This window comes from Suillus fuscotomentosus (genome assembly GCF_016647785.1).
Source record: "Suillus fuscotomentosus strain FC203 chromosome Unknown F5891scaffold_54, whole genome shotgun sequence".
Taxonomy (NCBI): domain Eukaryota; kingdom Fungi; phylum Basidiomycota; class Agaricomycetes; order Boletales; family Suillaceae; genus Suillus; species Suillus fuscotomentosus.
Genome location: NW_024539566.1, coordinates 20534 through 45011, shown reverse-complemented (window position 1 = coordinate 45011; position 24478 = coordinate 20534). Strand labels below are relative to the sequence as shown.

The window sequence follows — 24478 nt, the reverse complement described above, 5'->3', positions numbered from 1 at the left end:
TAGAATTGCATAAACGACTTTATACGACGTACTGATCTCAGGCTTTTGTCTATTTATCGTATAGATCACCAATCAGATGCACTTTCAAAGACATGAGACACAAATAGCCAAAATACGCTACAGTCTACACACTGCATAGTGTAGATCTATTAACCATGCTCGTCAGTCAGATTCAGTGTATTCACAATCATATTTGTGCAACCGCGGCCAAATATAGGTCCGTGTGATGGTTGTTGGTCATGTAGGATAGCGTTCTAATGGCATAAATTACGATATAACATGCACTGTCACATGTTAGCCAATTATGATTATTATTTACATTATAATGTGTATAAAAAGGTTGATTGGGGATGTTGGGTTTCAGTGATGCAGTCTTGAGCAAAAGTGGCCAGCCAACGCTGAGAGGGATATGCGAGTCTCAGAGTGATTTGACTTGTATCATTAACACGCTACAACAGTCTGCTAACGATACAATATAATGCAATGTTAAAACCACTGAAGACGGCGCGCAAAGAAAAGCCGAATGATTCTATAGGACTCGTTTAACTTGAATTACATAATTGAGTTGACAGCACCATCCGAATCTGAAGGGCTTACTTACATAATGTTCCCTTATGTAAATGAGGTCACAGTCGTGTGAAAAGTCCAATATATGTTTGAGCTTAAATTTGTCTTACAGTGTGTTGCAAATGACTTTAGAGTCCCGTTTCCAAAAATTTGCCAATCTTTGTTTGTTCCTTTGTTTTGACATGTGACTTCTGTCACACTTGGTCAATTTTCACGCCGCTGGGAGTTGGCAATGAGTCGCAATAGCTGGTGGCAATGGCACCTCTGATCACTTCTGGAATACGCCAGAATATGGCTATCTGGCGCTATGAGCAACGGAAGACTGTGTCGGAAATATCACATAGGGAGTGCTTTTAAGTTGAAGATATGAGTGTAAGAATGATTGATACAGCCTGAGGTGGAGGAGACAACTTTCGAATTGTTGATGTGACCAAAAGTCCGCATTTGGCTATGAAGAACTATAATACAAACACCGAGCTCGCAAAAAAATTCTCGTGCACCTCTAAAGTCATTTGCAACACACTGTACAGTCGTTTGCATAAAGATTTTCAGTTGCGAAACCGCGCAACACGTGTTTGTATATATTTGTCACAGTACGAAAATGGGTTGTTTGCTTGGCCAAAGTCACGATACCAAGGTATTTTCCCACTCTACAAATACATACAAATACATGTTGCGCGGTTTCGCAACTGAAAATCTTTATGCAAACGACTGTAACACGCTTTGCGTCTAGGCTTGTGACCAGCCTGGCTTACCAATACCACGGACAAGTCAAGTGGCGTAGCCAGGCTGGTCGATCTCAGAGAAATTTGGCAGGCAGAGCGAGGAGTTTGAAATTTAGTAGGTGCCGGTCGTGCTGGTGATACTCGATCGTATGTAGTACAACTTATGCGTCTACCGTCGTTCAGACTATATGCTATGTTAAGTTTCAACCATGAGTTCCATACGACCTTTATCACTCGCTGCTCGAGATGCGATTGAAGGTCTCCCGATGGACTTTATGAGTGCCCTTTCAACAACACAACACCAGCAAGTTCTCAAGGCCTTCTCACGACTCGATCTTATTTCCCAAGGATCACAATGTCCGAAGTTGTTTCAACTCAGATGCCTCATATCGTTACTTCCAACTAGCGCTGCCGCGGTCCGGTTCCGTTCGGTTCAGAGGTGGTTGGACGAGAACCCAAAACCGGACCAAGGTTCGGTTCTAGTTATTTCAACGAACCTTAGACCGAACCTTTGCGAATGGTTCGCAGCGGTCAGGTTCGGTTTTTTCTCGGTCTGAACGCGAACCGAACGCAAAAAAATTACAGCCAGGAAAAAAAAACATAGGCAAGATATTTGTACTCGTAGTTACATCTCCAATGAAGCCACATGTCCCTCAGCCTCTACTTCTGCAGAAAGATGCCCATTCCTATATGCTCCCTTCAGTAGTTGTAGTGCAGTGAATGTGTCAGTCGCGAGTGCATTGCGTCGGATAGTCGAAGTGATTCCTCCGCTTGAGAATGCTTGTTCGGAAGGAACGGAGCTGCCTTGAATGGGTAGATAGTCTCGCGCGATGCGCGCGAGTGTAGGGTATTGCAGCGAGTGAAGCTATTAAGTAGATTTAGTAGCGAAAAAACAAGTCAAAAAGAAAACTTACCCCCCACCAGGCCACAATGTCATCAGTCTCCTCTAGTGGCGAAGACAAGTACATGTTGAGCTCTTGACGAGGATTGTGAGTAAGGTGGTCTGATGTCTTACGCATCCTAATAGCCTCGCGCATCCAATCGTCGCCATAGTGCTTGCGTACACTGGCAGCTCTTGTCGGTGGAGCGGATTGCTCATTGGTAGTAGGTGTTCGACTCAGCGGTGTATAATAGTCATTGAACTACAAAAAAAAATAAGATTAGAGCAGGAAAACAACATAGATGAGTACTCACCACGGCCTCCAGACGAGCTCTGCCATCTGCAACATCTCCAAAATCCCACCGGCCTTCAACGTATGCGAGCTTATAGTTTGGATCAAGAACTTAAATTATATTAGATAAGAAATATAATATGTCAGTCAGTTTATTGCGCTTGATTTGACGGAAAAGTCATACCTTGAGCTTGATTGAACAGGTAGGCGTTATTGGACAGCAGGGTGTGCAGGATGCGAACCTCCGGACAGGATAAGTCGAAAAAAGTCTTGAGAATGCCAAAGGTCAAAGTGACCATGGCGAATCTTGAGGATCGAGAAGTCAAAATGACCATAAGCGTGTGATTGAGCCTTGAAGGTGTTGCAAGGAAGATTCGGTTCAGGGTTCGGAACGGTTCGGGAAGGTCCGAACCTATAGATGAACCGCACAGGAGTTAGCGGACCACGAACCTCATTCCGGTTCGGTCCGTGCAAAATGCTGGACCATGGACCGAACCAAGGACGAACCTGACCAATGGTCAGGTTCGAACCACGGTTCGGAACTGGACCACGGCAGCACTACTTCCAACACACTGAGAAACTGTACAAGGGCCTTGCTTCAAAAAAAACCTTCTTTCAAAGGTAGCATGGAGGTCATGTTCGAAATAGAGTGCAACATAAGGTTTATGACCGTCATACGAAGCCCACGCGAAGGACTCTTAGGAACGCAAGGATTTTTTCATCAATGTCGAGGCTCGAAGGATTGACAATCCAAATCAAAGGCTCAACAGGTGGTTGATGTTGCGGTATGGGCAATTGAAAGGCATGAAAAGGTATCATTTTATCATCCTATTAGATGTTAAGTACTGTTGCTTGATAGACTATAAAGTTTGAGAGGCGTACAATGCTTTGCTTAAGGTGCGAACGAAGGACACTGTACAAGATACAATGTTTACCTAAACCGGCATCTGTCAAATTTCAAACTCCTCGCTTCTCCTGCCAAATTTCTCCGAGATCGACCAGTCTGACTACGTCAAACACTTAACAATATCAAAGACGTAGTCCAGACTGGTTACGAGTCTACTTTGCGTCAAGATTGTCCAAACCGCTAAGTGCGTACCAACTCCAACAGCGCAGTACGTACTACATCATACACGAATAAAAAGAACTTTGATAGTGATCGGACCATGCATGTGATGTCAGGGCTCTGCCCCGACAATAATTGAGCATTAGAAAAAATTGGACCACGACAATCTTTATCCCACAAGTCCCAGACTTCAGAGAGACGACTCAGAGATATGTTTGCGCTTCTAACCCTAGGCTAGAATGATTTTGTAAATAGTCGAAATTCAATACTGTACCCAAGACATACCTTCGGTGTCGTGAAGAGCTGAGTATCTAACAGAGCGAGTAAGTAGAGCACTCGAAAAAAGGGTACTAGATAATTACATTCAGGGGCCTAGCGACACATTCCTTATGAGACAGGATGCACAAAATACAGACAAGTTAGGACATACTTGTCTCCGGCTGGACTGGCTCGGTCGGTTTCTTGTCAAGAAGATAGTTCCAACACCAGGGTCCGAGAAGCCCATCACAAGTAACGGCCGCTTCCATCTGCGGCAGGAGAGCGACGGTGACAAGACAAAGAGCCAAAAATCCTTTCATGACTGTTAAATGTGAAGTGATTGTTGAAGTGAGGGGTGCTGAGTTGAGTATCGATTCAAGGAATGCCGCTTTTATATATCGCTGTGACAAGCTGAATAGTATTAGACTCACTGTCTAAAGCCTTCGTTGAACATGACGTGTCAGCGCAACGTGCTTTGCTCATCAAGACATGACGTGTCAGTGCAACGTGCTTTGCTCACATCAAGACGTGACGGATAGACAGCCGATGACGAGACAATGTCCAACATACTACCCCAAAGGACTCCACACTCTGAAGCAAGACATGACGTGTCAGTGCAACGTGCTTTAAGACAGATACGTCAGACGATTTATGTATACAAAGTTATGTGACGGGGCCCCACGCTACCGTTGCGTCAGTTGCAACATTGACGCGACATCTCTATTTTTGCACCGTGACATCCCTTTGGATCCAGAAATTTCAAATGTAAAAAGTCGCAGCTCGACGCGGCGTCCATAGGAAACAGGCAACAACGCGACTGATGGAATGCAATGAGATGCGACATCCTTAGGCAATAAGATTAGAATTGAGTGTATTTCGCAAGATAATGCAATGTTGGAACCACTGAATACGGTGCGCAAATAAAAGCTGAATGATTCTATAGGACCCGTCTGGTTGAGCTGACAGCGCCATTGGAGGAAGATGATCTTGCCCGGACCGAAGAATGAGAAAACAATATCAACTTGAAAAGCGAGGATCCTGGATGATTGACGAATGAAGTATCCAAGAAGTTGTGACCGCTGGCGGATTCACCCACTGCCGAAAAATACCGGGCCAGACGAATATTGCCATAGGGTATGTACATGCCAGGGTCCATCAAGCTTTGAAGCTGAGTTCGAGAGTGCCTATATTGGGAGAGGTGATGAATTCAAATAACAAAAGAAAAACTGAATTTGCCATAGTGGACCAACTTAGCCGTGATGGGCCAGGTGAAATTGACGCGGCCCTGCCGCGCCTGCCGCGGTCGTGACGCGCCTGTGACGCGGCACTGACGCGGCATATGTGACGCGGCACTGTAACAAATTCCTATGTACAGATCATGTTTACACAACTTCATATCGCATTCCAAACACTTTGAATCATCGTTAATGATCAACATATGAGTGTCTGCCTGCGTACAGGCTCTATAGTGCTGTATTCACCTCTCACCAAATTTACAGTGCTTGTCCTCTGCGTTCATACTACTAGTATGCATCTTGCGCGTCAGTCCTATATTGTTGCATTACCTCTAATTCGTTCATCTATGTTGGTTTTCAGATGCAGTGTCAAATGTTGTCTCACTGCGTCAAGCTTCGACCTCACCCTGCTAAGTTTGATCCACTCTCTATACCCTGCACCAACACGTCGAGCCCCAACCATGGCATGTCAGAAGCCTCGTTTAGGCTGCGTCAAGCACTACTCACACCACGACAAGTTCTCCCAAATATCTTCGCAGTCTCTGTACTAATATCAACATCTACACTCTATGCCGCGTCAAGGCCTACTACAGTGCCGCGTCAACCATAGCACATACCGCGTCAGTTGCCGCGTCACATGCGCGTCAGTGCCGCGTCAAACAAGTTGTGCCGCGTCAGTTGCCGCGTCAAACCTCCTCCATGCCGCGTCAAACCTCCTCCATGCCGCGTCAAACCTCCTCCATGCCGCGTCAGTGCCGCGTCACAGGCGCGTCACGCCGCGTCAAACCTCGTCACTGCCGCGTCACCCGCGCGTCACGCCGCGTCAAACTTCATTCATGCCGCGTCAGACCTCACCACTCTCCACATGCCGCGTCAAACCTCACCACCTCAACTGTCACACTGTCCGTATAACTTAGGTATATTTTACTTTACATCTGTCATAATAATTGATATTCTAACAGTGTTCCTTTTCATCCTGACAGAATTAGACGTCGTACACTGTAATTGTCCATAGGCAGTAATAAATTTATTTTACTAAGCATTCTTTCGTTGTCTCCTCTGGGCTCGAGAAACAACCCTTATTATCGCGCTTTTGTGAATCGTATCATGGCCTTTGTGAGTTCTTTAAAATACGGAGTAAACTTGTTATAACCATCTTTTAGCAATTAATCAAACATATATTCAACTTTTTCTATCCCAACGAGACAGAGAATCAAAATGATCCAGATCGGCCGGGTCCGCTGCTGAGTTTTGGGGACCTCATACCCTGCTATGACCGTTCAGGTGCGTCATCCGACATATTCTCCTTGTGAACATAGAACAGGCAATGTAATAGCTTATCTTCCGGCCTCCGTGCAGACCGCTCAGCCATCACATGACTCTGCACACTCCGTCCCGAATCCACCACCCCTCCCTCAACACATGAAACACCACTCACAGGAGTTATTCGAACTCTGCACGGACTTGACAGTCCAGACTTGAACCAATATGGTGCGGAGGCATACCCCGTGATAGACTACATCTTGCGATCGAAGAAGAAGCCAGATGGTGTGGGTGCATACAGCATACCGTTTTGTGGTGACATCTCATCTCACGAGTATGCCAAAATTGCACGTTGGTTCTCGGAGAATGTTCCTGGTGCTTCCGGTCAAGTCGAAACATGGCTTGGTGGCATGCCTTTGGTGCATGCTTTCACTCTCGTGGTTGCTCATCGAAAGGCCAGTGATTTTGAAAAACGCGTCGAAGCTCGAAACGAAGAATGGAACGATAGCATGCTGTTGAAGATGGCTTGGGCCGATCTCATGATAAGCTATCCTACCAATAGCTTCGTGGCTGATGTCGACCTCGAGTGTCTGACCGCACTAGAAGCAAGGATGTTCGAGGATTCCGAAGAAGCAGGACCTGCAGGCAACCAGCAGTGGGGTTTGGATGCTGGCCAACATCACAGGCGATGGAATGTGTATCTCTGAATTCCTGATGAATGGGTTTCTGCAAGAGATTATAGCGAAAGTGAACTTGAAGTGAGGAAGACATTACCTGCTCCGTTCGATAGATATCTAACTTATGTGATTGACAGCGCGGCCCCTTATTCAGTGATAACTCTGATGCTACATCTTTGGAGTCTGCAGACGAGCTATCCGAAGCTGTAGTTCCTTCTCTGCCGGCCGAAGAATGTCCGCCCGTTAAACGTCGATGTGCTCCACAGGCTCGAAGGGATCCAGAGAGGGAGGAAAATAAAATAGTCATTGGCTTATGTATACCTAGTTGTACATGGCTCTGAGGCAACTAAAATAACAAAAGAATGGTCGTGAACTCATCCAACTTGATCTGGAAGTTGAATGTAGAATATAGGAATGGCGCGTCAGTGGCCGCGTCAAGGATCGTTAGTGCCGCGTCAAGGCTCGTCAGTGCCGCGTCACGACCGCGGCAGGCGCGGCAGGACCGCGTCAAAATAGCTACGCCCAGCCGTGATCATGTGACGCAACTGTCACGACATCAACGACTCAGTACTGAACTTTGTCAACGAGGTCAGACACTTGTACTACTTCATGCTCCTGGACGCTCCACCTCCCAAAATTCCAGAGCGAAGGGCACTTCCCATATGTCTTCCTTTTCTGGATGTTTGAATCTTATGAAAGGGAGTAAATGCGACTGTAGTAGAGTTACACAAGCCCTTCTGAGTCCACGGTACGATGTCGCTCCATTGTCATTGTCAATGTGGTCAAGGTTCTGGACTAGATCATTTTGCAAATTGCAAACGTTCTGTTGAAGGTCAAGATGGGCTGCTAAGTCCTCCATCATCCCAAGATACCCGTACAACCCGTGATGCCAGGCGTTTTGATTTGAGGTGATCACCATCCGACCGCGATTGTCATGAGATGAGGAATTCGGGTCTCAGCACGACGTGATATAGTCCATCACAAAGTAATATGCCAGGTGACGATTCTTGTTCTTATATGGGTCATATATTTTCCAAAACCTCGAAATAAAGTCTCACTCGAAGAAATATGTCTCAAGCACGCATATTGGATTTCCCACTTTTCCTCTATCTTGGTCATCGGTCTGACGAATACGTTTTTATGGTCACTCGCAACAATATAACTGTAAGTTCGACTTTAAATATTGTTCGATTGTTCGCTTACTCGTCCAAGCATCAAGCCTCAGTGTACCAGATCCCTGCCGCCTATTCTAAGCGGCGTTCCCATCCTCAAGGACTTGAATCTCGGCTTCTCTGCTTCCAGAAGTCGATGCATGTTTCACAGAGCAAATACTTCAAAAGTCACGGGAGGGGACCCGATGATCGATAGATAACGGTAGCGTCCAGTCAAAGTTAGACCAACCGAAGGAGCGATCTGCATTGACGTATTATGTCCTCAGTGAGAGAATGAGAAATATTCTTCGCAAATTTTGAGGCTTGATTGAACCTCGGCCCCTCGCAATATGCTTCTACAAGCCTAGCCTCGATGTCATATTGCACCGTCGTAGCAAGTATTTTCTCGGATAAGTGTCGTGAGCCTGACTGACGGTATTTTACTGGCTTGCTTGGTTCTAGAGTCCTGACAGTTATTCGTCTCGCAAATGAATACAATCAATAACGTCTTGCATTGTTGTGCTTGGCACCGAGAGTTTTCGTGGTGAATCGATCCGTATTGCTGAACCTGTGGCGAAGGGAGAATCCTCTCCGAGGGTTGAACAAGACGACTAAGTCATTCGACGGCGGGATGACAGACTCCACTACTAAGCAGAAAACGCAAAAATGGTAAACACACAACTCAAATTTCTCGTGAAGTTGATCAGCTCGCGAACCAGGCTTAACCAGACTACTTCTATTTGGCTAAGCTCCGGGTTGTCTGACATCATCACTCCCGCCACGATCTACGCCAGCCACTGTGACACTGATCCCATCAGCTACCCCCGTCAGTGGCTAGCCACCCTTGCCATCTGCATCAACCACCCCGTCAGCACTTCAGCCACCCGTGTGTCACACTTCAGTAGGTGCAATCAACGATGAGTCCAATTGATGACATTCCACAGGATGGCACCTGGAATACTTGGCGGCTGTACAGCTGTATTCGATGATATGTTGTCTGTAGGCACGGCGGGCAACATGAAATGGCGGGAGAGGTTGATGGCGGGATGGCGGGGGACTGACAGTAAATCATGACATAATACAGCGGGCAGACAACCATAGACTTCCCGGCACTTTCCGGACAACTGCTGGCAGACCTGTCCCCCAGACTTTAACACGGAGTCTGTGACTTGTCTGTATAGACCTCACGCAGACTGGCCAAATGCCGCACTTTCTGCAGAATGGTAGATTCAGCAACACTGTTACAACTCCGATACGGAATAGTGAGAATTCCTTATGTCATCAGACTCCCTGGCAGACAAGCACACATGATTCACTTGCGAATCGAACCAACGCATTCTCGCTCTCGACATGCTACTCACGATGATGATCTTACTATCACTGGCCGGCAATTCGCCTTATGGAAAATTAACGTCTACATTGCCCTGGTTTTCCTTTACTCTCCAACAGGTCTGCAGTTCTGAGACCCGTAGAGGGTGGAACCTGACCGTAGCCTCATCTCAAGGCTGCAAGCCAGTAATGGCAGCAAAAGCTCACACACACCAAGTTGTACCTAACTGGCAGGTTAAAACTGTTCCAACTGATTCACAGCCACGATGTACTGGAGGTTGTACCATTGTTATAGGACCATTATTTCCTGATGCACTGAAGATCCAAGGGTGATGCCATCACATCAACATCGCTGGGTGACCACTGACTGGATGGACCAGTGAGTTTTGCTCTTGTTGTTTTCTCGGTTCCATCTGTGTCACAGGATACGTTGTCTATTTTACAAATTCAACAAAAATTGCGACCCTCGTCCTCTGAAAACTTAAACTAACGCGTCACCAACAGGAGTAGCTATGCTCTCTGGAGTTCATCAAACTCACGATAATGATCTTCAGTACATACAATACTTCCACGAGGCATGCGATGCTTACCGCGCGCGGACTGTGTCTCTCTTAATGAGGCAGGAACCATGTCGGGTGTGTGAGGAGAGTGCCAAGGGCCAGTCTGGGAGGAATGTATACTAACGCCGTGCCCGCATGTAAAGGGAATGATGAGCAGAAACAATTTCATTGGCCAGACGAATATTGCCTTAGGGTATGTACATGCCAGGGTCCATGAAGGCCGGAGTTCGACACTACTAAGCAGAAAACGCAAAAATGGTAAACGAGCAACTCAAATTTCTCGTGAAGTTGATCAGCTTGCGAATCAGGCCTAACCAGACTACTTCTATTTTGCCAAGAGTGAGAAGCAGTTTGAGAAGCTGGACTGTGAGTCAATACATTCTTACCAGGTTCAAGCGTTGATTTCTTGGCAAAGACTTTGACAGCTTTTTTATTGAGACACTGCTCTGATATTTCTGTCCATCCGGCGGTCTTGCCCAACGCATCAGCGCCGACATCGGAATTAAATTACGACTCTTCTGATCTTACAGGATGGATGCCTTCTGTTGGCACTCAGATGGCTCCCGGGATAGACCTGGGGTGACGACAAGTCATTCATGTCATGTTAGTGGGGAACAGAAATGGAAGAGCGTCCTGAAGCAGCAGTGCCTTAGGCAACTACACCTTGTGGCTTGAGCAGCCACGTCCGTTGACAAATCGATTCTGAATTTCTAGCAGTGAGTCCGTGACGAAAGCTGTATCAAATGTCCGTGTTAACGGTTTTTAGTCATTCTGTGGCATTCATCTCCCTGGCGCGGCTTCGCACGTCATCAAATACTTTTGTTAAGCCTTCCAAGCACTCCGTTCTGGTACGAGATCGCATCAAGTGAACCAAGTGCCAGAAGTGAAGTGGCCGTTCATGGTACACCACACGAGTATCGCATGAAAGTCATTGCTTGGCAAGATTCGCCATGACACTTCCTTATCGGAGGCGTCCAGGGTGTGGTATAGCGGATATCGAGGGTGCAAACACCCCCTCCAAGAATCTGGGAAGCTGATTTCGGCTCAGCAATAACCGATGCACAAGTTGGAGCATGTATATTTAAACAGCTGTGATTTACCGTTTCTCTCCCCCATACTTCTCTGCATACTACTATGGTCCAGACCGACGAAGGCCATGGCATTCCTGTCGTGCTCGCGAAGAAGCCCGATGTCGAACCTCCTTACTCTGTGTTTACGACTTGTGAAAAATGGCTCATAGTGACTCTTGCATCTATAGCAGGGTTGTTTAGGTGAGCAAATGGTCGTTCCTCGACATCGAAACTGTTTGTGAATAGTTTTGTCAGCCCGTTGACGGCGTATATATACCTTCCTGCGATTCCAATGATCGCGACTGCGTTTGGCAAGACCGTTGAACTTACGAACCTTACGGTGACGGTTTATTTGGTGTTTCAGGGTGTATGTCAGTGAAGCCTGCTGCATGCAGTTTGTGCCGGGGCTCATCGTTACCGCTTAAGCGCCCATGTTCTGGGGCACTCTCGCAGATCGCATGGGCAGGCGACCAACGTCGCTCGGATGTTTGTTTGTTCTCAGCCTTGCTTGTATCGGTCTGGCTTTCGTACCGACATCATACTTCTGGCTGTTGATGGTTCTTCGATGTCTCCAAGCGGTTGGTAGCGCTAGCACGCTCATGATCGGTACGCGCGCATGCTTTATTTTTTCGCCTTATCTCATTCCGAGATCAACCAGCCTGGCTACGCCACTCGACTCCTAGTTGGAATATGGACATCGATAAACGATAAACGATGTTAAATTGACTGACTACGTTTATTGTTTATCGGCGAGCCATTGTATCGCTTATGTAATGCTTTGTAATACGAACCATAAACCATGCATTACGGACCCCCATGACTACGCGATGTTTTTAGTACTCACAAGCTAAAACTTCGGTGCATATCGACGAGTCAGAATATCGCACAGTAAGTATTTGTAGCTTACAGTTTTCAGTCACCCATCCAATATTGGTCGCCTCCAACTTCATGCATGCATGCTCGAATTCAGCCAACACTGAGACAACTCACCGATCGACCAACTGTGATCATGATGGTTCTTAAACGAGCGACATTACTACAAAGAACTCTCAATCTAGGGCGTATGCTAATGTTGGACACAGTCATCTTTCTGTGCCACACACTGCACAGCGTGTGTTTGTTAAAAGATCTGGCTGGCAAACAGCATGGCAGATGGTACACTTCGAAACATGTAAATTAGTATATTCTGAACGCACTTAAAGTCATCGTGCACAAAATGCGGCTTTCCGTTTCATCTATACTTCAATTTTAATCGCCCTGCATCTCCTCTGGTGGGGGACCTTGCTGTTCGCGCTCTTTTCGTGTGGCTTGTACGACGTCGTCGACACGCAATAGCATACGAGCGGCCTGTAGACATGGTAAGCAGGTAGCACACGCGTGATGAACAATTGATATACCTCAACTGCGGTTTTCAGGATTTGGATCTGAACGTGCAATAGATGGATGGTCAGGGGACTCGTCGACTACAAATCCACGGAGCGCACCTTTACGCTTGCACTCTCATACAAGCCGTATTCTTTCATATCGACTATCTTTCCAGTCTCTCCATTCACGCCCCATGAATGCTCTCCGTTTGCATGCTTAGCCTATCAGAGGTCATTAATCAAGGACGATTTCTCCACAGGAATATTACCACACACCCTGAGCTCTGTCAGTATCCTGATAGCATTTCCGCCACTATTTTGCACCAGAGTTCGTGGGATCACCTCCAAAGCATCTGCAACAGCTCTGAATGGCCATCCCTCAACCCCAGTAACGCTGCGTGCCTGAGCGTGCAACCCCACGCTGATCGCCATCTCGGTCGCACCTCCTCCCGGCGCGAGGAGAGGATTGAAGTATGCATTGCGCGCAACGCTGAGAGCATCTGCAAGATTACGATCGATTTCATTGAGTATGTCCTTGGAGGGGCCGCGGAGGAGAATGGTGCACGCTTTGGGGTTTTTGCACTCGGTAAGGAATGTGAAATATCTAAGTGGATCGCGTAAATGAAGGAGCCAGGCAGAACTGAAATAACGAACTCATCCCCCATCTTCTCGATATTGAATAGCCCACATTCCGTGCCAATATCGGAGTCGCGAAGGTCTTCCACGCGGTTCACGATGGTTGCACCAACGGCCAGGGCAATACGGTTGTTGTCTGATTTGCGGACGCGTCGAATAGCCGAAATGTTCGCTCGCTCAAAAACATATTGTGCCGTATCTGAAGGAGAAAAAAATCAGTAGCCCGGGAAAACTTCGACCTCAACACATACCCGATATGCCTTTCTCGGTAATGATAAGATCGGGTTTGAATTCGAGCAAACGTCTACACTGCGCAATGACCTGCTCCTCCTCGATCTCCTGTGCACGTTGCCAGTCGCTCTCCTTGGAGAATTCCATGTTGGTCTGACTCTCACCCTTCTTGTACTCAAGGGGACAATCGAGTAGAATAATACGTGGGTTCTTGATTCGTCGGCGCATGTTTGGGTGGGTGATGTCTTTGTTGAGAAGGACACCATCGAGGACTCTCGACTCCTCAATGGACCCACCTGGAATTTTTTCGACACGTGCATAACGCTTGATGTCAACGCTCTTGTGTCCAGCGTCATCCGAGGCAACGGTGCGTACGGCTTGAAGCGCTAGATGGCACATTAAATCGCTCCAGCGTGCCACGAATTTGGTGCCGATGGAAGTTTTAATGAGAGAAAGCATCTCTTCATCAGATGACGTGTCAATGGGGATGGAGATGCGATTTACGATCGCGAGAGCTTCCCTGAGAGCTTTGTTGTAGGCGGAGATGATAACCACAGGGTGGATGTCGCGTTCAAGCTGCGAGAGGGATTGAGCAAGGATTTCTCCCGCTATGAGATGATAAGAAAATAATATGGTTTCGAAACTTAGGAACGCACCAAGGATGATAACGCTGGTTGTACCATCACCACATTCTTCGTCTTGAGTACGACTGAGTTCGATCATGTTCTTTGCTGCAGGGTGTGCGACGTCGATTTCACGGAGAATCGCGTTTCCGTCATTTGTCAGTCTATACAGTTATACATTAATCAGATATATTTATGGCAGGAGACGTGTAGAGACGCACAGTATGCCGCCCATTGGATCGAGGATCATCTTGAGCATGGCTTTTGGGCCAAGACACGTTCGAATAACATCAGCAATAGTCTGTTCAAGAAGCAAGTATAAACGAGACAAATATGAAACATAGGTTGACGATGATACTTGCCTTTGCGGCAGTGATGTTGGAGATCTGGGCTTTCCTTCCTGACTGCCTCTCCGGTGCAGTGTCTGCAAAACATCGCGTTCAGTGATGCATTTAAAAAGCACGGGCGGTACATACTCATGACGAACACTGGAGTCTGTCCTGCCTGCATGGTTGGATAATGATTGTGGATCGCACTGGACAGTGAGCGCTGAGCGATCAAGAGCAGGCCAAAATGCTGTCACACTAACCGAATCCTGTGACACATTGTGTGACATTTATGTCACTATAGTTTACTTCGAAACTTTGAATCAATGAGATCATTCACCATCTTGCATTGGCAGTAATATGGCTACTGCTGAAATTCTGAACTCACAGATCAGCAAGGTATATAGTCATTCTGATCTGGACTAAGCAATCAATTGTTTATCCCTCGCATCAATAGAACAGTCACGGTTGGAAGTAGAATATTATAAAAGTGTGCAGAAAAGATATCATCGCCTCTGCAGACTGAAGGGTCTAGAGAACAAGAAGTGTCAGTACGACGTGAGCGCTTCTAAGATAGAAAGGCACTGCTAAGGTGATTCATATCGTAATTCCGATTCTACACTACGAACTGCAAAAGTCAAAAAAATCATTCCATCTCTCTAAGCCATTATGCGCTAAGCGCTTTATCAGTTTTGAGATACAGCCTGACACACACGTCTGCCAGCGCGGCATGGAGGTCCAATACGCACTGCCAGCCAAATCAGAGGCACCGAGATGAAACATACTCCACCTAAAAGAAAAAATGTCCACCCGGCGTCAATCTTGTGAAGTAGCAATTCGATCACGGAGACTAACAATGCCCCCATGGAGCACCGTATGAGATTATTCTGCGGTTGTTGTCATAATCTTGTGTATCAGGGAAAGTAGACCCACTCACACACGCAGTCACAGCAGAGCCTTGTGACGGTACAAGGTCGATCAAAAGCGTTTGAATGGTAGTGAGTATAGCGATTTCTGAAAATCCGACTGTGCAACCAAGCAGTGAGCACTAGACTATGAGCAAGAATCGAAAAGAGGACTCACTGACGAATTGAAGCACCAGAGGTACTGCAATGGTCGTTCGTGCTTGAAAGCACCAGCCATACCCAGTGCAAGATGCACAAAATATGATCATCCAAAGTGGCAATCTCTTCAGCCTCGTTGCTTCGATGGGAAAATCATCATCGCTTATGATATGACCTGGGATACCGTTCTCTGGCGTAAAATTACGAATAAGCTGCTCCTTCGCGGTCCTGTAATCCCAGTCCATGAGCTTGCCGCTGAAAACTGCGCCCAGTGCAAGCCCGCCTCCAGAGGCCAGATAGCAAATCCCAATATCCGTCTCTGTCAAGTGAGGGTAGTTTACTTCGAACAACGAAGATATGGTCGCTAGAATGGCGGTGAACACTGCGTATTGAATTCCATTGAAAAGGAGGAGGTTCAAGACATCGACACATGCGAACAGACGGAAAGGGTTAGGAGATTTACGAGCAGGTGGACACTCCACCTCAGAATCCTTATGGCCGCGCCCCATTAAAGGTAGTAGAGGACGATACTGGATAGGTGGCAAAACACTACCATTTCCGACGATGCTACGCAAGGTCTCCGGGAGGAACCTGACACCCAGGTTACGTCAGAGAGAATAACGCCAAAGATCGCGACTTACGTGACCAGGACAATGAAACACGCTGAACTGGAGATACAGAGGAACCAAAAAATGGATCTGAGTAATGGACCGCATGAGTAAAACTTTGTCTTATTTATGCGGACAACCGATTCACCTCCATCCGAGCTTATCCGCAAGAGCGCCTCCTATAACGGGTCCTAGTGCGGGTCCAACCTTCGAAACCCAATTACTACATAGTTAGGTTATGTGTTCTTGCGCTCACCTGCGGACCCATTGTGAAGACGCCGAAGAACCCACCTCGCTCCGCGGGGGTAGCGATGTCTGCAATAATACCAGCACCTGTAGCGAATGAGATGAGGCGAAAAAAAATAAAGCATGCACGCGTACCGATCGTGAGCGTGCTAGCGCTACCAACCGCTTGGAGACATCGAAGAACCATCAACAGCCAGAAGTATGATGTCGGTACGAAAGCCAGACCGATACAAGCAAGGCTGAGAACAAATAAACATCCGAGCGACGTTGGTCGCCTGCCCATGCGATCTGCGAGAGTGCCCCAGAACATGGGCGCTTAAGCGGTAACGATGAGCCCCGGCACAAACTGCATGCAGCAGGCTTCACTGACATACACCCTGAAACACCAAATAAACCGTCACCGTAAGGTTCGTAAGTTCAACGGTCTTGCCAAACGCAGTCGCGATCATTGGAATCGCAGGAAGGTATATATACGCCGTCAACGGGCTGACAAAACTATTCACAAACAGTTTCGATGTCGAGGAACGACCATTTGCTCACCTAAACAACCCTGCTATAGATGCAAGAGTCACTATGAGCCATTTTTCACAAGTCGTAAACACAGAGTAAGGAGGTTCGACATCGGGCTTCTTCGCGAGCACGACAGGAATGCCATGGCCTTCGTCGGTCTGGACCATAGTAGTATGCAGAGAAGTATGGGGGAGAGAAACGGTAAATCACAGCTGTTTAAATATACATGCTCCAGCTTGTGCATCGGTTATTGCTGAGCCGAAATCAGCTTCCCAGATTCTTGGAGGGGGTGTTTGCACCCTCGATATCCGCTATACCACACCCTGGACGCCTCCGATAAGGAAGTGTCATGGCGAATCTTGCCAAGCAATGACTTTCATGCGATACTCGTGTGGTGTACCATGAACGGCCACTTCACTTCTGGCACTTGGTTCACTTGATGCGATCTCGTACCAGAACGGAGTGCTTGGAAGGCTTAGCAAAAGCGTTCGATGCCATCATGGCTGACGCGCGAAGCCGCGCCAAGGAGATGAATGCCACAGAATAACTAAAAACCGTTAACTCGGACATTTGATACAGCTTTCGTCACGGACTCACTACTAGAAATGCAGAATCGATTTATCAACGGACGTGGTTGCTCAAGCCACAAGGTGTAGTTGCCTGAGGCACTGCTGCTTCAGGACGCTCTTCCATTTCTGTTCCCCACCAACATGACATGAATGACTTGTCGTCACCCCAGGTCTATCCCGGGAGCCATCTGAGTGCCAACAGAAGGCATCCATCCTGTAAGATCAGAAGAGTCGTAATTTAATTCCGATGTCGACGCCGATGCGTTGGGCAAGACCGCCGGATGGACCGAAATATCAGGGCAGTGTCGGTAAAAAGGCTGTCAGAGTCTTTGACAAGAAATCAACGCTTCAACCTGGTAAAAACGTATCAACTCACAATCTAGCTTCTCAAACTGCTTCTCACTCTTAGCCAAATAGAAGTAGTCTGGTTAGGCCTGGTTCGCAAGCTGATCAACTTCACAAGAAATTTGAGTTGTTTGTTTACCATTTTTGCGTTTTCTGCTTAGTAGTGGAGTTTGTCATCCCGCCGTCGAATGACTTATAGTCGTCTTGTTTAACCCTCGGAGAGGATTCTCCCTTCGCCACAGGTTCAGCAATACGGATCGATTCACCGCGAAGACTCTCGGCGCCAAGCACAACAATGCAAGACGTTATTGATTGTATTCATTTGCGAGACGAATGACTGTCAGGACTCTAGAACCAAGCAAGCCAGTAAAATACCGTCAGTCAGGCTCACGACACTTATCCAAGAAAAGACTTGCTACGACGGTGCAATATGGCATCGAGGTTTTAACGCACTAGCCTTAGAAACAATTGCGAGGGGCCGAGGTTCAATCAAGCCTCAAAATTTGCGAAAAATATTTCTCATTCTCTCACTGAGGACATAATACGTCAATGCAGATCGCTCCTTCGGTTGGTCTAACTTCGACCGGACGCTACCGTTATCCATCGATCATCGGGTCCCCTCCCGTGACTTTTTAGATATTTTCTCTGTGAAACATGCATCGACTTCTGGGAGCAGAGAAGCTGAGATTCAAGTCCTTGAGGATGGGGACGCCGCTAAGAATAGGCAGCAGGGACATGGCACACTGAGACTTGATGCTTGGACGAGTAAGCGAACAATCGAACAATATTTGAAGTCGAACTTACAGTCATATTGTCGCGAGTGACCATAAAAACATATTCGTCAGACCGATGACCAAGATAGAAGGAAAGTGGGAGATCCAATATGCGTGCTTGAGACATATTTATTCGAGTGAGACTTTATTTTGGAAAATATATGACCCACATAAGAACAAGGATCGTCACCTGGCATATCACACACTGGAACAAAGTATCAATATTTTGGGGTGAGAAGGCAAAAACTGTAGCCAAGCACATTACTTTGTGATAGACTATAGCACGTCGTGCTGAGACCCGAATTCCTCATCTCATGACAATCGCGGTCGGATGGTGATCACCTCAAATCAAAACGCCTGGCATCACGGGTCGTACGGGTATCTTGGGATAATGGTGGACTTAGGCTACAGCCCATCTTGACCTTCAAAAGAACGTTTTCAATTTGCAAAATGATTTAGTCCAGAACTTTGACCACATTGACAATGACAATGGAGCGACATCGTACCGTGGACTCAGAATGGTTTGTGTAACTCTACTACAGTCGCATCTACTTCCTTTTATAAGATTCAGACATCCAGAAAAGGAAGACATATGGGAAGTGCCCTTTGCTCTGGAATTTTGGGAGGTGGAGCGTCCAGGAGCATGAAGTAGTACATGTGTCTGACCTCGTTGACAAAGTTCAATACTGATGTTGTGACAGTTGCGTCACATAAACAACACGGTCACGGCTAAGTCACCCTGGCATGATGTACATACCCTATGGCAATATTCGTCTGGTCAATGAAATTGTTTCTGCTCATCATCGCCTTTACATGCGGGCACGGCATTAGTATGCATTCCTCCCAGATTGGTATGTCTCTTAATCCTATCATTTCTTTTGCAAATGACTCGTCAATAGTGTTGCCGCGGCTCTGGCTTGTGGCCGGCTTTAGCCGCGAGCAGAGCTGTAGTTAGCCAAACCATGTATGTAGTTATAGCTTATGTAATTAGTAGTTTGGTCTAGTCTATGGAGCCGCAGTTTAAGGTCTTAAAGCCAGCTCAAGCCAGCTTTAATAATAATAATAATATATATATAAATAAAATTGTATTGCAATGACACAAGTCTATGCTCTCGATATGTGGTGGTTTCTTTAGTGGTGAGATAGGATGAGAATGGATGTACTACGCATGACGAGAATGTACTACAGAAAATTGGTAGCGGGTGATAATAGAAACAAATTTACCGGTACAGCCATACAGGCTTGTGTTTTGGGATACCTGGTGAAGACGAAGCTGAAATGATGCGAGCCGTGCAGTCCTCCATACCTGGGGATGTTGGAGGAGATGCTGCTGATGACAACAATGTGGGTGGTGTGGTGTAGGAAGAGTTGGGTGGGGGGAATCAGGCTTTGGCGGGTGGGTGCAAAGAATATGTAGGCGTAGGTGCCAAAGTGGCTGGAGGAGGCAGAAAGGGATTTGTGGTAGGAGGAGGAGTTGTCTGGGATGATGAGGGAAGAATGTGAGAAGGGTAAAGTTGTTGACGTACCAGGATACTTCTTGACCATGTCTTCGAACTCCCTGAACGTCACCAGATCCACATTGAGTTCCCACTCCAGATACTGACACATCTCGTGCTCCGTCTGGCTGGTTTCGTGCGGTTGGAACGTGCAGTCCAGGAGTCTGAGAGAGGGAGAGATGGGTGGGTGCAAAGAACGATAGAGGGAGATAGATGGGTGGTGTGATGTAGTGATGTACCAAATACTTCTTGACCATGTCCTCGAACTCCCTGAATGTCACTGGATCCACATTGAGTTCCCACTCCAGATACTGACACATCTCGTGCTCCGTCTGGCTGGTTTCGTGCGGTTGGAATGTGCCCTTCGTCCGGAGTCTGAGAGAGGGAGAGGCGGGTGGGTGCAAAGAATATGTAGGCGTAGGCGCCAAAGTGGCTGGAGGAGGCAGGAAGGGATTTGTGGTAGGAGGAGGAGTTGTCTGGGATGATGAGGGAAGAATGTGAGAAGGGTAAAGTTGTTGACAGTACCAAATACTTCTTGACCATGTCTTCGAACTCCCTGAACAGTCACCGGATCCACAGTGAGTTCCCACTCCAGATACTGACACATCTCATGCTCCGTCTGGCTGGTTTCGTGCGGTTGGAACGTGCCCTTCGTCTGGAGTCTGAGAGAGGGAGAGGCAGGTGCGTGCAAAGAACGATAAAGGGGGATAGATGGGTGGTGTGATGTAGGAAGAGTTGGGTGGAGGGAAAGCAGGCTGTGGCAGCGAGGAATAACGATGGCCATATGTAGGCATAGGTGTCAAAGCAGCTGAAGGAGGTGGGGAGACATTGAGAATGCATGAGAATGTAAGAAGATTAATAACACACCTTGTAGTTGAATCCATAGCTCAGCTGAGCAATTGGATATACAAACTATCTGCGAGACAACTTGTGGTGAGGTGAACATGCTGTGCGTCCGAGTAGTGCGACAGCTCATGAGTGTAGTTGCACAAGAAAATCTCAGGGTTCGGAAGAGAAACCGACATTCTATAACCAAGGGTGTCAAAGGGTAATTCGCGCACATCGAAAGTCTCCTCACCATGAATAACCTCTTCTGGCTTCTCAGTTGCATAGGCAGCACCTGCAACAGGTCGCATCTTCTCTATCAGCAGAAAGTCGACGCTTTCCTCTTCGCCATTCTTAGCCTTCTCTAACCTCTCAAGTGCAGTTGTCCAAGACCAGTGTCATCGCCTCGACTTTGTCGACACAAGTCTCGAACATGGCAGTCAGTACCCGTGCGGCACCTTGAGCGGTATCCTTGGTTGTAATATTCTCGATCAGACCGAACATAAGTCTAAGACGCCCGCCGGCAACTAAATTGAGCGCCTTCTCACAGGGCCGAGAATAACTTACTAAAAATAGAATTCGACTTCACATCTACCACCGACAAAGCTGATAGATCGATATCATAGCAATCTACTACCAGTCTACTACTGAATCTACACTCATCATCCCTCAACACATAACTATTCAAGTACATATGGGTCCCCAAGATAACATACGTGGTCCGAATCGTCTGATGAATGTTCAATCGAAAGCTAAATGTATGTTAGTTGTATGGCAGTGCTGCTCGTGCGCGACACTTACGAGAGCAGCGGATGGCTGAGCGGCAGGACAGAGCGGCAGGACAGAGAAGAGAAAGGGAGAGGAGAGAGGAGAGGAGAGGAGAAATAAGAGGGGATGGAGGAAGGGAGAGAGGAGGGGAGAGAAGGGAGAGAGGAGGGGAGAGAAGAGGGGAGAGAGGTCAGGTGCCGGGGAGATCAAGGTGGCGATCTTGGTTGTTGAGGATGTTGGGGAGGCAGGGATAGAAGCGGCTGTTGTAGGGAGAGCTGTATAGATTAGAAAGTGTCTGTACATGATTGTGTCAATGATGACCTCCATGCCAGCTAAGATGTCGTCTTCTCGTCAATGGATGAACTCTGTCCTGATAAAAGTAAACTCTTACCTAAGTATCCCGTCTACGCAACAGACTTCATCATGTCTTCGTCAGTGTTGTCGTGAGCTTGACTGAGAAAGTCAGCAACTGATGAGTGCGAAGCAGTACCATCTGCCTTCATGCAAACAGATCAGGCGTAATTTCCACCCACAAGTCCGCGTGAACGTACTATCTGCGCCTTCACTTCGTTAAAGGGCTCGTTCAAAAGTTGTTGACTTAATTCTCTACAACGTCCCATCATGGCAAATGCTCCACCAAAGCACCAAACGGCAACTTTTCGAATGCAACCTCATGCTGAATGTTCAATATCATGTCGTCGACAGAGACACTCACGGAAAGGAAAGGCTGTGAACATGGCAGCCTTCTCAGGAGAGAGAGCCTGTTTTCCGACATCGACGATTTCATGCGCACGGGAAAGAAATAAGCTTTCATCAGCGAGATGTCCATATGTCACGGTCATGATTAGGGAGCCAGCATATCTGTCACAAGGATTGATCATCAACGGGACCATACGTCACAACGATGTCACTGGATTAGGTACGAATGCTTCAGCGTGTTGCTGCAGTGAGTGACTAGTGGCACCTAGGTGATCGATGACTAGTCCATTTGCTTGGCGAGAGTATATCTCGTGGTATGAGACCGAGACCTCAGCCCTAAGGGCTTGATGGTAGATCTTGCAATGTTGTCGTAAAGTCTCCCCATACGGAAGCAGTGCAGAACTGAAAGCCAGTCCAGCTCTGTATCCTCAGTGGATGAGGAACAAATTAAATGAAAACCAGCAATACATACATTTCGGTGGTGCGAATAATGGGACGGGTAGAGTAATTCGCGGAACACTTTTCTAGTAACTCCTGGGCGATGGTTTCGGAGTTTATGATGATTGAGAAGTCCAAACTGTTTGGACAGACATCTGCAATGTTTGATGAGTGTTGGCGCACTGCAAAGTGTGAGTAGAGGTGATTAGCCAGTACTTGTGAAGACCGAGAGAGCACTTGGCCTGTCGAGATGAAGCGCAGGCTGTCAAGGAAAGGCGAATAATGAACAAGTTCACTATTGCAAACAGCCAGGCAGCTAGAACACGTAAAGATAGGGCAAACAAGAGATAAGTAGGGGAAGCAAACATCATAGCTCATAGGTAGTAGGAAAATCATCGATGTCGTCACACTCATCCTCTGTGATAGCTCTGAGAAGATTGTCGCATATATCACCTGTAATGCCACTGTTAGTTAATGTCAAAACATTGTTGGATTCCTGTCGTTCGCGCAACGTCTTGTACTCCATATCCTTCTGTGATGCCGCCCAACCTTTGGTAAAGTTGAGTCGCTCTTTTTTCAGGGGGAACTTTACCACCTGCAGAGCCTCCATCAGGACCGGGCTTGTGCGATTACGTTTCTTGGTGTCAGTTTCGCTACTAGATGAAAAGACTCGCTCGCATGGAACAGCGGAGGCCTGTATTGGGAGATGGTCCATTGCAATGCCGAAAATTGTCGGAAATGATTTCTCTGCAACCTGGTCAACACCTCATGGTCAGTGACAAAAGGTATAACATATGGAGATGCAGGACGCTCACCTCCCAGAACGCAAGTATGTCCGTTGTCTTGGGGCTAAGATTAGCCGTAGCATAGGCCTCAACTCTTGCTCGACCGTTTGGGCAATGCTGTCGTGATGCGGCAGGACATTGACGTCAGGTAGTCCATAGAGGCGCGAGCCTAGCGTGCGTGGTTGTTCTCAAAGTACTACTTCATTAGCTGAAGGGCCTACATATGCTGAGCCATTTTCAGCTCGCTTTTGATGCATCTACATGAGATGATATCAGTTTGACCTTTGAAGTTGCATGGTAGACGTACCAGATGGATTATATGCTCGTCTACATCTTTATTCATTTTTTCCCCCCAACGACTCTGAACCCACGACATTCGGATACTAGGATCGACAACTGATGAACTCAAACGTGAGCAACCATACATTATTAGAAGATATCAATGGACTCACACATAGCAACTGCATAGGCATTTGTGGCGCTCATCCTCTCGTCATACTTATCAGCCCAATCTAAACCGATCTGGACAAGAGGGTCACAGTGTGGGACATGTTGGGCCAAAAGCTTCCAGCGCTCGATAAACATTTCGAACGCTGGAAATGCACCGCTCAGCTTGGGAGTGCGTTCGCCTGACATGCATTGTTGGGCAGCATGGGGCGCCTGATATGACAGTCAGACGAAGCGTGAATTTTGAATATACTAAGACTGACCTCTAGGATTACTTCAACGTCCTGTAAGAACTGCCACTCCATTGAACTCAGTTTGAATTTGCTGATAGAGCGTTGAGTAGGAGAGTCAAAGAATAAATCTATTGCCTGGGCGACTATTAGTCATGGCAGATGTTTAGTGGGTGATGTCTTACCTGGCGAAGGGTTCGCAAACGGTTAAGCATGATATAGACTGAATCCCAGCGAGTTGACTCATCAAGCAGGAGTTCGACAACGGGGAGCCGTAGTTTCGCACCCACGTCATCTTGAAACCACTCCTTCTTGTTACCTGTGACAATAGTGTCCCTGAAAAAATCACGTCGCTGGTTAGATGCGCGAATTGTGCGCACAACGTCCCTAGCTCTGAGAATAGCTTTCCCTGACACGGCCTT

The 24478-nt window shown here is 47.2% G+C and overlaps 8 protein-coding genes across 8 annotated transcripts; 2 read left to right on the top strand and 6 right to left on the bottom strand.

Moving 5' to 3' along the window:
- Positions 1-6077: 6077 nt before the first annotated feature.
- Positions 6078-6993, top strand: F5891DRAFT_1175109 (uncharacterized protein; the record flags this gene model as incomplete). The annotated part of the gene is made up of 3 exons (XM_041365695.1): positions 6078-6139; positions 6187-6307; positions 6464-6993. The coding sequence occupies exons 1-3, from the start codon at positions 6131-6133 to the stop codon at positions 6991-6993; spliced, it is 660 nt and encodes a 219-aa protein (XP_041222098.1). The 5' UTR covers positions 6078-6130.
- Positions 6994-10866: 3873 nt separating this feature from the next.
- On the top strand, positions 10867-11784 carry F5891DRAFT_1175108 (major facilitator superfamily domain-containing protein; the record flags this gene model as incomplete). Its single annotated transcript, XM_041365694.1, has 4 exons — positions 10867-11274; positions 11320-11444; positions 11500-11679; positions 11732-11784. Exons 1-4 carry the CDS (start codon positions 11138-11140, stop codon positions 11782-11784), a joined length of 495 nt encoding a protein of 164 aa, XP_041222097.1. The 5' UTR covers positions 10867-11137.
- Positions 11785-12075: 291 nt separating this feature from the next.
- On the bottom strand, positions 12076-14489 carry F5891DRAFT_1052853 (chaperonin Cpn60/TCP-1 family). Its single transcript, XM_041362557.1, has 10 exons — positions 14404-14489; positions 14290-14351; positions 14149-14228; positions 13961-14091; positions 13325-13912; positions 13092-13272; positions 12714-13041; positions 12558-12659; positions 12471-12497; positions 12076-12420 (listed from the first exon to the last, which is right to left on the bottom strand). The coding sequence occupies exons 1-10, from the start codon at positions 14435-14437 to the stop codon at positions 12322-12324; spliced, it is 1632 nt and encodes a 543-aa protein (XP_041222096.1). The 5' UTR covers positions 14438-14489; the 3' UTR covers positions 12076-12321.
- Positions 14490-14939: 450 nt separating this feature from the next.
- F5891DRAFT_1150416 (major facilitator superfamily domain-containing protein) lies at positions 14940-17119 on the bottom strand (the record flags this gene model as incomplete). Its single annotated transcript, XM_041365121.1, has 9 exons — positions 16712-17119; positions 16542-16657; positions 16307-16486; positions 16182-16258; positions 16074-16132; positions 15959-16015; positions 15337-15908; positions 15191-15279; positions 14940-15140 (listed from the first exon to the last, which is right to left on the bottom strand). Exons 1-9 carry the CDS (start codon positions 16846-16848, stop codon positions 14940-14942), a joined length of 1488 nt encoding a protein of 495 aa, XP_041222095.1. The 5' UTR covers positions 16849-17119.
- A 2631-nt stretch (positions 17120-19750) lies between these two features.
- On the bottom strand, positions 19751-20648 carry F5891DRAFT_1192861 (uncharacterized protein; the record flags this gene model as incomplete). Its single annotated transcript, XM_041367662.1, has 3 exons — positions 19751-19846; positions 19903-20340; positions 20397-20648. 3 exons carry the CDS (start codon positions 20646-20648, stop codon positions 19751-19753), a joined length of 786 nt encoding a protein of 261 aa, XP_041222094.1.
- Positions 20649-20737: 89 nt separating this feature from the next.
- Positions 20738-21760, bottom strand: F5891DRAFT_1246449 (uncharacterized protein; the record flags this gene model as incomplete). Its single annotated transcript, XM_041369816.1, has 3 exons — positions 20738-21060; positions 21406-21441; positions 21491-21760. The coding sequence occupies 3 exons, from the start codon at positions 21758-21760 to the stop codon at positions 20752-20754; spliced, it is 615 nt and encodes a 204-aa protein (XP_041222093.1). The 3' UTR covers positions 20738-20751.
- Positions 21761-21861: 101 nt separating this feature from the next.
- Positions 21862-22299, bottom strand: F5891DRAFT_1192859 (uncharacterized protein; the record flags this gene model as incomplete). Its single annotated transcript, XM_041367661.1, has 3 exons — positions 21862-21954; positions 22009-22112; positions 22173-22299. The coding sequence occupies 3 exons, from the start codon at positions 22297-22299 to the stop codon at positions 21862-21864; spliced, it is 324 nt and encodes a 107-aa protein (XP_041222092.1).
- Positions 22300-22428: 129 nt separating this feature from the next.
- On the bottom strand, positions 22429-22720 carry F5891DRAFT_934729 (uncharacterized protein; the record flags this gene model as incomplete). Its single annotated transcript, XM_041374026.1, has 2 exons — positions 22429-22576; positions 22629-22720. Coding segments are annotated over 2 exons (240 nt in total), but the record flags the coding sequence as incomplete, so codon positions are not given.
- Between the last annotated feature and the right edge of the window lie 1758 nt (positions 22721-24478).